This window comes from Perognathus longimembris, chromosome 7 (assembly GCF_023159225.1).
Source record: "Perognathus longimembris pacificus isolate PPM17 chromosome 7, ASM2315922v1, whole genome shotgun sequence".
In the NCBI taxonomy this organism is placed as follows: Eukaryota; Metazoa; Chordata; class Mammalia; order Rodentia; family Heteromyidae; genus Perognathus; species Perognathus longimembris.
Genome location: NC_063167.1, coordinates 44,701,655 through 44,714,928, shown reverse-complemented (window position 1 = coordinate 44,714,928; position 13,274 = coordinate 44,701,655). Strand labels below are relative to the sequence as shown.

General features: G+C 39.1%; 1 protein-coding gene across 1 annotated transcript in view; it reads right to left on the bottom strand.

The window, feature by feature from the left end:
* Positions 1 to 13,274, bottom strand: part of Cachd1 (cache domain containing 1) — a 219,176-nt gene that overhangs the window by 93,290 nt on the left and 112,612 nt on the right. The window contains exon 3 of the mRNA XM_048351479.1: positions 8,082 to 8,230. Coding sequence (XP_048207436.1) covers positions 8,082 to 8,230 — 149 coding nt within the window. The remainder of the gene's footprint in view (positions 1 to 8,081; positions 8,231 to 13,274) is intronic.

The following is a 13,274-nucleotide window of genomic DNA, read 5'->3' as shown; positions in this document are numbered from 1 at the left end:
TGGCTGGATTCAGACAGCCTTGGAAACAAGTTGCTTACCAACTCCAACTCCATCACGGAATCACTTTGCTCACCAGGCCAGGCCTAATGGCTGCATGCCAATTCCATGATTTTCAAATGAAAAATAGTTAAGAGAATGGCAATAGTACTGACTCCTTCATGGAGAGGCGAAAAAGAACCTGAAACTAAGTTTATCGTCCTAGTAGAGCTTCTACCTTCTCCTTACTAAATAAAGACATTTAAAAAAACCAAAAACAGAAAGGAAGAATGAATGCTTGAACAAGCAGTAACACTTATGAAAGAAATTAAGTGAGAAATGGATTAAGTACTGTGGAAGATAAAATTATTGATTGCTTCATATAGAAGCCTAGGGAAAGCAGGGTGCTGAGAAATGGCTTTAGTAACATACAATAAAGCCTCATCTCTCTGCCAGCCAGGGTTCAGGGACAGACATTGCAAGCCTAATGTTCTCCAGCATTGAAGGGCTGGATCTGTTAAAATCTGAGGGGGTAAGAACAGAAGTTTAAGCTGGCAGAGTAGGGAAAGCACATAGACAAGACAATTTTCCCCAAGCCCAGCCTATTTACATTTTCAAATCACGAGTTGAACACTTCAGTTCTATCGTGATCCAAGCAATGACAATTGCCTGGGAAATGGTAGCAACTGTAGCTAATGAGAGAGTGTTCCAAGAGGAGCTACTCTTCATGAAAGCACAAATGTGACACTAGTCTTGCCTGGCATCCTGATTCTTCGAAAGAACATCCAAAATACGTTTGTTGATTTAATGTTTGTGATACCAAGGAAAGAATATTGGGCTTATATTCTACCACTTCAGCTTTTCTTAGTTTTGTTTTTCAGATAGGGTCTTAGACTAACATTGCATTGGCCAGAGTTGGACTGTGGTCATTCTACCTCTACCTTCCAAGTAGCTGAGATTATAGATACACCATGGCACCTGGCTTGGCTTTTTTTTCTTGGTGGTGGTGGTGTTTGTTTATTGTGGGACTTGAACCCACGGCCTGGGCCCTGTCCCTGAGGTCTTTAGCTCAAGGCTAGTGCTTGACCACTTTGATCCACAGCACTACTTCTGGTTTTCTGGTGGCTAATTGGAGATAAGAGTCTCACTGACTTTTCTGCCTAGCTGGCTTTGAAAGGCAACCCTTAGATCACAGCTTTCTGAGTGACTAGGATTACAGGCATGGGCCACCAGTGCCCAGATACCTGGTTTGTTTTTAAGATAGGTCTTGTTAACTTTTGCTTAAGCTGGTCTCTAATCATCAGCTTCTATCCAATAACTATGCTTACACAAATAAGCCACACTACTCAGCCCCCAATGTTTGCATTTTCTTATTTTGTTTTGTGCCAGTCCTAGGGCTTGAATTTAAGGCCTGGGTGCTGTCCCTGAGCTTTTGTACTTAAGGCTAGTGCTGTACCACTTGAACTATAGCTCCACTTTCAGCTTTTTTGGAGCAATATTGGAGATGAGTATCATGGACTTTCCTGCCTAGGTTGGTTTTGAACCTTGATCTTCAGATCTCAGCCTCCTGAGTGGCTAGGATTACAGATGTGAGCCAGTGGTGCCTGGCTCAAAGTTGGCATTTTTAAAATGTGTAATCCCCCAAAGTTTGAATGTAGGTAATGGATTTAAAAACTCATAAATATGGAAGACTTTCAAACATCTGTAGGACACTCTCCCTTCCCTGTCCCTCCCACACAAAAAATAACAACAAAAAAAACCACACAAAAACACCTGCAGGGCAGACATAGTTTGTAGGATTAACAAGTCTTTGAGTAACCCTTGCAAGAGAACAGGAACTTCTGCTCTCTCACCACAATATGAGAGCGCCATGAATAAATAAGCCTACCCTCAAAACTATGTTAAGTTACACCATTGAAAACTAAGTTTGTCTTAGATTAAGCCTTAACCTATTTGTTTTTCTACATTAGAGAATGTTAATTCTTTGGATCATTTCTTCAATAAACATTGACAGAGGACCTAATCACTATGCAAGGTCCTGAACAAAATCATTAACTTCTAAGGCTCCTGAGTAAAAGTTCTAGGAGTTGATGGGTCTGAGAAGGAAAACGTCAAATCTGTGTGAAAAATCAATTTTCTGCTACTTTGCAGGTATAACCTTCAGGATGTATTGTACAGCAAGGATGATGTTTTTATAAATAAGCCCAAGCAATGACTCATTGTTAATACAACTTTTTCTTTAGAGACAAGGTCTCACTAACTATGTGGCCCAGGCTGGGCCAATTTAAAATCCTCTTGCCTCTTACCATCCAGTACTGAGATTATAATCTCATGCCACTATACCTGGCTTCTAATAGAAAACTTTAAGGCACCTCTCTCTTTAGAACTAGACTTTTTTCAAAATAAGCACTATTAGAAGTGAAGGTGATGGGAGTTCTTTATATGCATGTATGCTAATAGAGCCTAATGGGGTGCTGGTGGCTCCCACTTATAATCCTAGCTACTCTGGGCTGAGATCTGAGGACTAAGGTTCAAAGTCACTCAGGCAAGAAAGTTTGTGAGACTCTTATCTGTAATTGAGCACCAAAAAAAGTCAGAACAAGTGGTAGAGTGCTGGATTTGAGTAAAGAAAGCTTAAGAAGCATAACCAGGCCCTGAGTTTAAGCCCCAGGACTGGCATCATCAAAGGGGTGGTGGGAGCTGGGGAAAAGAATAGAGGGGGTGAATTTGATTAAAACCCATTATAAGCATGTATGGACATACCACAATGAAATCTACTTTTGTACCACTAATATATGTTAAGAGAAAGAAAAAAAAATATGTACTATTAAGGCTTAGTGAGGAATCAAAGGCAGATTGTAAGTCAGCAGAAATGAAAAGGTTGCTATGAGACAAAAAGTAAAACCAAGCCACTGCTTAAGTTTATAGGTTCACATCTTAGTTCTAAATTACCCATAGTGCACTGGGAGAAGGAAGTGCACTGGGGGAAAGAGCGAGTGGAGTCACAGGCACTTAACAAACAGCTATTGCATCTTTCAGCCAGGGCTGAGTTTTAAAAAAAAAGAAATGTTTATAGAGCCCAGATGACCTACAAATGGACAAAATCCAGAATCAAGAGTGGAGATCTTTTATTTGAAGTCTAATTGCCTATATTTATTATAAAAAGCAGTATTAATGTTTACATTCAATGTGTAGGCATAACATGTTCAGGGAGTTTGCTTCTTGAATCACTACATCTAAATCTAGAAAGACTACTGTAACAATTTTGAGTCTCTCTCTTTCTCTGGTGCCAGGATTTGAACTTGGGCCTTGAGCATGCAAGGCAAGTGCTCTAGCACTCATTGTGAGATATGCGTCTATCCTCTGAGACCACAAACTTCAGTCATTACTACATATATACTCTTTGAATCTTGGTCATAAAATTCACTTAATATTTTTACTTAAAATAAATTTACTCTTTTTTTATCTGTGTTTATATTAAAAAGAAACTATGTTTTTGCTAAAAAGAAACAGTATCTTGGGCTGGGAATATGGCCTAGAGGTAGAGTGTCTGCCTCACATACACAAAGCCCTGCATTCGAATCCTCAGCACCACATATATAGGAAAGGCCAGAAGTGGCACTGTAGTTCAGGTGATAAGAGTGCTAGCCTTGAGCAAAAAGAAGCCAGGGACAGTGCTCAGGTCCTGAGTTCAAGCCCCAGGACAGGCAAAAGAAAGAAAGAAAGAAAGGAAGAAAGAAAGAGTATCTCTTGACAGAAATGAAACTGAAATAAATGCCTCATAATTCAATTAAAAAAAAAAACTTTGGCTAACTACAAAGTAAAAGCATTTCTCTACACCAACCCTGTGAGGTAGGTCATTATTCTCATCTTACAGATGGTAAAACTGAGTCTCAAATTCAAGGTAAAGCTGACTCAAAACCAAGTAAGATTAAGTTGTTTTTAGTCATGCCTCTCAGCTGTTTTATAAGTCTGGGAGTTGTTCCCTTTCATACTCCAACATAGATGCCCTGCGATTCAAAATGTAGACATTTGTGGAAGGGTTGCAATACAAGAAAATGTGTCCAACAGCATACCACGCAGACAGCATAAGAGGATGAAGACATTTTATGATGGGGGTGGGGCAAAGGCAGATAGCTAAGGATTCTTAACATGGTTACCAAACAACATATTACCCCTTCCATTTTTAAAATCCTCATTCAAAAAGCTGATAAGATCTTTTAATTTTAGAAAAGTATGTTCAGCCAATGAATCATCAGGCCATAATTTATTCTAAAACTTCCAATGCACATTTTCCTGGAAAGAAACTCCACTCCCAGCTAAGTAAGATCCACTCTAAAAATACAATGAAAATGAATAATAAAGGTAAATTTTTGCTTGCAACTTCCTATTATGAACTGTCATACCTCTTTTAATTTCTTTTATTGGTTTATATTAAATTCTCTATGCATCTTATATACTTTGATACATTTGTCACCCAAGGCTCCTTGCTTTAGTTGGCTGTATATCTTCTGATTACCCAGCATTATCCTCAAACTGCTCAGGTTTTACAAGATGACATATCTTGACTCTCTCAAACAACCTCTGAATGAGGGGAGAGGGCTATATCTCCAACACTGGATGCAAATGCCCCAATTCTACGGGAGAAATATCTATCTATACTAATCTGCTTTGTGATCCTTCTAGTGTACAATTCAGGCCTCTTGGATCTAAACTGAATACATGAGAAGCTCCTGGGTGTACAAATTATATTTTATGTTTCCTTTTCCAGAAGGTAGACAACTGGATTTGCCAGGTGGCTGATGTCTTAGTCCTGACCTCTGATCTCAGTACATTCAAAATGGAAATCACTTGTCTTCACTCCAATTCAATGTATCTATGTCCTCCCAAACTTTAATGGATGCACGTGTGTAAACATGTAGATTATGCTCACAAGTTAGCTTCCCAAGCATGGCTGGTATGTATGTGACTCAATTCAATTCCCTAATCCTTTATTAGAAATTGGGGTACTTAACATGGTACAGTAACTTTCTTATGTTTGATTAGTTTCCTGTGGTGTTCTGATTCTACATATGGTAATAAAACCCAACTGCTAGGTGCTAGAGGTAAAATTGGAAGAGATGTAATTCCTTCCCAGAACAACAGGGAAGGCAGACTCACCACCAGCAAGGTGTGAGTACAGTAAGTAGTCAGTTCTATACCAGATGGGGGTTTATAAAATTAGTATGGGAAGAAACAAGAAGCAACAATTTATTTCCTCCAGGGGCAAAAAGAAATAAAAGAAAAGAGTTAAATAGGAAACTAGGGAGAACGGCCAATTATTGAGTTCGTTTTTTTAAATCCCCCTCAAGGCTAGCACTCTGCCACTTGAGCCACAGTGCCACTTCTTACCATTTTCTATATATGTGGTGCTGGGGAATCGAACCCAGAGCTTCATGTATACAAGGCAAGCACTCTTGCCACAAGGCCATATTCCCAGCCCCTTGAGTTAGTTTTTTTTGGCCAGTCCTGGGCCTTGGACTCAGGGCCTGAGCACCATCCCTGGCTTCCTTTTGCTCAAGGCTAGCACTCTGCCACTTGAGCCACAGCGCCACTTCTGGCCGTTTTCTATATATGTGGTGCTGGGGAATCGAACCCAGGGCCTCATGTATATGAGGCAAGCGCTCTTGCCACTAGGCCATATCCCCAGCCCCTTGAGTTAGTTTTGAAAGCAACAGAAATCACAAGATAGTCCCCGGTGGTCTAGTGGTTAGGATTCGGCACTCTCACTGCCTCGGCCGGGGTTTGATTCCCAGTCAGGGAACCAAAAAAAAAAAAAGATAATAATCAATCAATCAATCACAAGATAGGCAAGTAATATAATAGACCTATCAGTAGAAGCCAGACAGTTCATATAATCTGCCCTCCCTCCCACCCCCTCACCTGCTCCTCTACTAGGAGTACTAGTCCTACTTGGGAGTTTGTGAAGGCCTTATCTTCTTCTAAGACAGGATTTTTCCAATGCAGCATGACTGGTATTTTGAGCCAGACAATTCCTTGTGGCTGTGCATTACAGGATATGTAGCACCACCCTGGCCTCTTATACTGCACACAGGCACAATTCCAGTACACCAACCCAAAAGGTGAACAGATACTGCCAAACATCCCTGAGCAGAGGAAAAAGTCTAATTCAACTTCTAGTGACTTGTTATCATCCTATCTTTTCCTTTCCCCTGGTCCTGAAAAAGGATATTTTGGGGGATGGGGCTCAAAACCCAGTTAGATACTCGTTTTATATCTATATTAGTGGTAAATTGGTCAAATGCACTGCTACTGGTTTCCAGTGATAAGAAAGGATGGATTTCTATGATGAGGCTTAACAAAAACTGAAACGTTCACTAAGCATATATGATTATTTGCTCAGAACATTACTGTTTACAATTTATTTTCGCTAAATGTTCACAACACCTTAGTGAAGCATTAATTCTCATTCCCCTTCTAGAAATGAAGACAGGCTGTCTTAAAAGCATCCAATACCCAAGACACATGGGAATTATGTGATGGAGATGGGATTCCAACCAGATGGGTCTTATTCCAAATTGAATACATTCTCTCTTCTGTATCAGAGAACAGCTAGTATAAATTTATCCAGGCCACAGACAAAGAAATCCAGACTTAAAACAAAAACCAAACTCATTTACTGTCATAGAAATGAAGAAGTCAGACTTGGATAAAGTGGACCAAAATCCACAGTAAATAAAAACTTGCTTTGGAAGTTGAACACCAAAATGCTATGCTGGGTCTATCCTTGCTGGGCCTCAAGAGTGTAGATGCATATCCTATGAAACTGAAACAACTGAGGGCAGGAGTTGGGTGGGGAGGGATGAGGGAGAATGATGAAAGGGGTGACATCAATCAAAGGTGAATTGTACTTATAAACTGATTTGTTGAATGGTAACTCCTTTGTACAACTGCTTAAAGTTAATAAAAATATAATGTAAAAAAAGCATTTATTGTTTTGTAAGAGAAAATGGTGCTCATATAATTTTTAAAGCATATAAGCATCTTTTACTCAATCCAAAGCTATAGAAAATTGATTTTGTAATTGTCTACACTAAGAGAAAACTGAACATAAAGATATATGTTAAACAAGTAGATTGAAGATACACAGCTAAACAAAAACCAAATTTGTGTACTACTTCTAGATTAGTGTTTCTTTCTACCATAATTTCTAAAATTACATGACACTCCATCTCTCCAGATAGAAATAACACTAGACTAATACATAAAAACACTCTGTCATGCAAATACTGATCCTTTATTATATGAAACTACATTTCCTTTATGTATTTTATTTTACTTTTTTAAAAATTAATTTTAGGGGCTGGGGATACGGCCTACATGAAGCCCTGGGTTTGATTCCTCAGCACCATATATATAGAAAAAAAACCAGAAGTGGTGCTGTGGCAAGAGGTAGAGTGCTAGTCTTGAGCAAAAAGAAGCCAGGAACAGTGCTCAGGCCCTGAGTTCAAGCCCCAGGACTGGTAAAAATAAATAAATAAATAAATAAATAAAATTTAAAAATATTTTTATTTACTTGTTTCTGTTTATATGGTACCAAGGAGTGGAACCCAGAGCCTCGTGTATGCTATGCAAGCACTCTACTACTAAGCCACGTTCCTAGTTCCCTTTAAGCATTTTAAGATAGTATCTTCCAAAGTAATGAGTGGGAACTTTTTGTTATTCTCAACACTCCCTAAAATTAACAAGTTACCAAATCTGTGAGACTGCCTTTTTCATGGCTTAGTAGTTAGCTTATGATAAAACATTTGTATTTTCCTAGATTTAGTAGAAATTGTTTGTTCTCAAACCATAGCTGATATCTCTCAAACCTGAATTCCACCAAGTCCCAAAGGTAAATAGAGAGGGGCCAGGAGGTTTCCAGCTATAGAAAGTTGAGTCACATTTCTTTAAATATTACTTACCTATGTAAAGCTTATTCTAAATAACAGGATGAAAATAACCTACACATTTTGCAATAAACTGTCACAGATAATTTGGATATGAAAGCTTGAGCAATTCAGTTCCTGGGAGGGATAAGAAAGTAGTAAATGCTATGGTCTTACTCCATCATGGAAGGTGGAATGGTGCAGCAGTCTTGAATGGCAGTGAGCGGGGAGGTCAGATGAGCTGTGTATGATGCTTCCACAACTTGCTTGTTCCGATTGACCACATCCAAGTATCGGTTGAACTTCTCACGGATTTTTTTGGCTAGCTGTGGACAGCAGTAAAATAAATAAATAAATAAATAAATAAACAAATAAATAAATAAATAAATAACAAAAACAAATAAATGCAAATCCCAAAATAATCTATTGTACTTATGCTAATTAACTCATTTGTGCCCAAAGCTTCATGCATTCAACTTCAGATAACACAAAAAGCACACTCAACTCATCTTCACTTTCTGAGTTGAGATAAATTCACAAAATGCCCTCAAATCATACTACAAAACTTAGACAGCAATAAGAGGTGATGGCATGTTATGAACTTCTTAGATCCGAATTCAAATAGAATGGCATCTACCTATATAAGATGCCTTGTAGGGAAAGGATAGCAAAGACTTGATATTGTGGCATGACAGTTGGCATTTGAGTTACAGAGCAAAAGTTACAGTGAGGAAAGAAAAAGAGTTTTGTTTTTTTTAATCACTTGTGGTTCTGCATTTGCATAGATGAAGGAATGAAGGTAACATTTATTACCTCCTGTGAGGCAACCTCAGAGGGCACTTTTCACAGTCTTCCATGAAAATGGCAATTCCCCTGAGATATACAATATAGACATCCATATAAAACAAAATGTATAGAGAAATATACTTGGATGTAGTCTATTACAGCTTTAAGATGGAAAAAATGTCTTTCTTCACTGCTGCGACAAGAACATTTTATCATGATTCATTTTCATGTGGGAATAAAGGGAGCAAATTGGTAAGCATACTGCTTTTTCCTCCATTGTTCTCATCAAACACCACAGCTTAATTACAGATCTCCAAGGAAAACAGTGTTGTTTTTCTTCCCCTTAAACAAAATGTTACCCAAATGAAATGACTGATAGAATTATAGCTAATTGGTTTTGCCGAGCTATTCATTACCAGCACACTGGAGGAGAACTAATCATCTCCTCTGGGTCAGGCAGCTCACACAACCCAATAGCTTCCAGGCTAAGAACATGAAGTTAAATCACACCATCTCCATTTGTTATTTTCAAGCCAATTTTTCTATTTTGATATTCTCAACTAAACAACCAGAATTCTGAACTCTCCTTAAAAAAAATTACACTATGTAAGTTCAGAAAAAATTTACATAGAACAATGGATTGTCCAAACTCATTTCGCATTTTTCAAAGGAGCGGCTGTATGTCTGGAAAAATTCACAAACCTGCCTATAGTTCTTAGACTTCTTACTATTTGAAAAAATGCAGGAACCTTGTTGGGGTTATTGCAATAATCCATATAACCAGTTGAATTTCAAATCTTAATTTTTTTTTCATTTTTTTGCCAGTCCTAGAGCTTGGACTCAGGGCCTGAACACTGTCCCTAGCTTCTTTTTGCTCAACACTAGCACTCTGCCACTTGAGCCACAGAGCCTCTTCTGGCTTTTTCTATATATGTGGTGCTGAGGAATCGAACCCAAGGCTTCATGTATACAAGGCAAGCACTCTTTTCACTAGGCCATATTCCCAGCCCCTCAAATCTTATTTTTTAAAAAGAATTTCATTATCTTTAAGTAGTTGTACAAAGGAGTTGTCATTCAACAAAGCTCAAATCTCCATTTAAATCAGGGGTGATCTCTGTATCACTTTACCCCAAGCTGGGATATTTGCCAATATGGCAATTTTGTCATAATTTGGCACGGCTTAAAAAGGTAGGCAAAGAAGGGCCAGAGATGCTCTTAAACACACTACAACGCTTAGGACAGCTTCCTGTAACCAAGAACTAACCATTCAGTCCTGAAATGCAGTTCTGAGAATCACTGACCATATCATTTCTTCTAATGATTCACTATTTCTTTAAAAACAGAATCTCCTCACACACTGGTGGCTCAAACCTATAGTCTTAGCTACCCAGGATACTGAGATCAGAAGATTATGGTTCTGGCATAGAGAAGAAAAGTCTGTGAGAATCTGTAAGATTTTCTCCAATTAACTAACAAAAATCTGGACTGAAGGCATTGGCCAAGTGATAGAGTGCCAGCCATAGGCAAGAAAGCTGAGTAAGAGCATGAGACCCTGAGTTCAACTGCCAATGCTTGGTAAGTGTTCCATGACTGGGCTATATCTCCAGCCTGGATCGTTTATTTTAAAAATATACAACAATGTGTGTTCTGGAAGCTATACTACAAAGCTGACCCCATCTTTTCTTTTGAGGTTATGACTTCTTACAACAGTAATAATCACTCATTTCTACCTACAAGTATCAAGAACATAGTACATCATTTGGGAACAAACACTCTGCAACAGGATGAAGAAAAAGTCTACTGGTAAGAACTGAATTTCCAAAAACATTTTCACTAATTCACTTGAAAGTAGACATGAAACGTAATCATTTGTCTTTCATGAACAAACACATTGTCTGTGTCTATATCTGTCTCTCTCTCATCTTACATTAGTTATGAAGGGAGGGAGGATTATATTTCATTGTTATATATATATATATATATATATCCCATATGTTTATAATATATTCCAATCTCACTGGTTCTTTTACCTTCCCTCCCCGCCCCCTTCCCAAAACAATTTCAACAGGTTTCACTGTTCTATCTTCATAGATGCAGTCTACTCTGACCATATTGATCCTCCTAGTTAACCCAACCCCACCCGTAGAACCCACTCACCGACAAAATATTTCTCTTTCCCAACTTATCCCTACTGGTTAACAGCTTTCATGGAGGCTCTTCATGCTGTTTTCATATACAGTTGCAATGTATATCAAGAATTTTCACCTATCTTTCTCTTTTCCTTCTCCTCCTAAATAGTCCCTTAGCTTCATGTTCTACTGTTTCTCAGTGTGTGTATGTATGTATATATAATAGAAATGGTTACATATATGATTATATATGTTCAGGAATGTGTATGTCTTTTTGATTGAGCTTCCACATATTGATGAATACACACATTATTTTGTTGGTTGGGGGGGGGGGATTTGTTTGGTTGGTCTTGCTCACTTGTATACATTTTCCTGCAAATGACATTTCACTTTTCTTTATAGCTGCATAATATTGGGGGGGGGGGGGTGCACCTGCATGCGTGTGTGTGTGTGTGTGTGTGTGTGTGAGAGAGAGAGAGAGAGAGAGATCTTTTTTTATCCTTTCATCTATTGTTGGGCACCCTGGATTCTGGCTGACTCTATCACTTGGCTATTATAAAGTGACACACCTAAACATGGATATGCAGATGTCTTTCTGAGGTATTTCTGAGAGTAGCATGGCCAGGCCATAAGGAAGGTCTATTTTTAGCCCTTTAAGGAACCAACCACCATACTGATTTCTGATAGCCATTTTCACCATACTATGGCAGAGTCAAGTAGTTATAATAGAGGCCATCTGACCTGCGCTGTTACAGGCAGAAGTCAGAGGTTCTAACCTACTTCAAGATGGAGCCACATTCCCAGTGGGGGAATTTTTATTAAAAATCTGCAGTACTTTAATATGCCTCTGCATTGAGAGATGGGATGTGCATTCCCTCTTCTCTGGAGTCCGAGTGGACTCATGATGGCTTCCACCAGCACAGTATACCAACAGTAGCATCATATACCTTCCAGGGCTGGGTCAAAAAAGGTCATGTGTGATGTCTACTAACCTACTAGACTGCTCACCTAATGCCAGCTCTCAGCTACCATGTGGAAGTCCAAGACACACTGAGAGACCATGGAATGTGTTTGATTTGCATCCTTGAATTTTCAGATCACCTCATCTCATGATTTAGATTTGAGTCAAAAAGCTTCCAGATAATATTAACCCTTTGAGACTCTTCTGATGAAGGCTCCTGAATTTCCTAGTGTCTCCTGAGACATCATCCTTGCTGGGCCTACAGAATCCCTAGCTTAAAAAAATAGTTATGTTATTAAGTGTTGAGTGGTTGGTTATGTAGCGACAGTGAACTAGAATAGCTAAGGAAAGATTGAGTTCTATCCTAAGAACTTATTGAAGCTAAGCTACAAACAGCTGCTGAAGCACAGGCAGAGCATCAATATTATCAAATGATCCTGATTGTACATGTGAACTGTGAAGTGAATGCAAAGAGATTTCAGGGTTCACCAGAAAATTTTAATAGCTGCCACCCTACCAGTGGCATTATCTTCATTTTATGTCAGTGAAATTAAGTGATTAGCTTCAAGCTACAAAATAAGCCAAAGAGTCATTCACTTATCCTACCTCAAGACTGTCTTGCTATATATAAAGCCTGTGTGTCTCAGACAAACGAAACCTAAAGGAGCTGCAACGGTGACTTGAAAGATGAAAATATGGGGAATCTCACAGGTTGAGCTTTTCTTATAAACGTAATAAACAAAATACGGAGCAGAATGTTAGAAGTCCCTTGGCTCTGTTCTGGATATGGAATGGATTGTTTTAAGGGGGTGGTGATGGTGAATTTGAATCAGTCTCAAGCTACATTTTCCTCCTCCACTCTCCACCTGATACTGGGGATTGGCCCTCCATGCAGGCTAAGCACACTTTATCACAGAGTTACAGCTCAGGCTACCTTCTATCAATGGAGATAGGACCTCCACATATAAAGTCCAGGTGCACACTTAGCAAAAGGTCTCACATTTGCAGGCTTCCTCCACCTCTCAGTCAGATCCCTCAGTCTTTCTTGCAGTGACACCGTTATCTTGCCTCATTCAAAAGAAAAAAAGAGGGAGGCGGAGCCAGCCATTTGTTGAAGGCTGTGTGCGGAGACATTTTCTAAACATCTCACATACACATAACCATTTAATACTTTAAAGAAACCTATACCTGGGTATGTTGAAGGTGCCTATAATTGCAGGTTCTAAGGAAGCTGAGGCATGAAGGCTGAGGATTGCTTGAACTTGTGAGTTCAACCCAGCCTGAGTCTTGTTTTTAATGTATGTGTGTGTGTGTGTGTGTGTGTTTTAATTCCTAGCCAGGCACCAGTGGCTCGCACATATAATCCCAGTTACTCAGGAAGCTGAAATCTGAGGATCACAGTTCGAAGTCAGCCCAAGCAGGAAAGCCTGTGAGACTCTTATCTCCAATTAACTACCTCAAAGCAGGTGTGGCTCAAGTGATAGAGCACCAGCC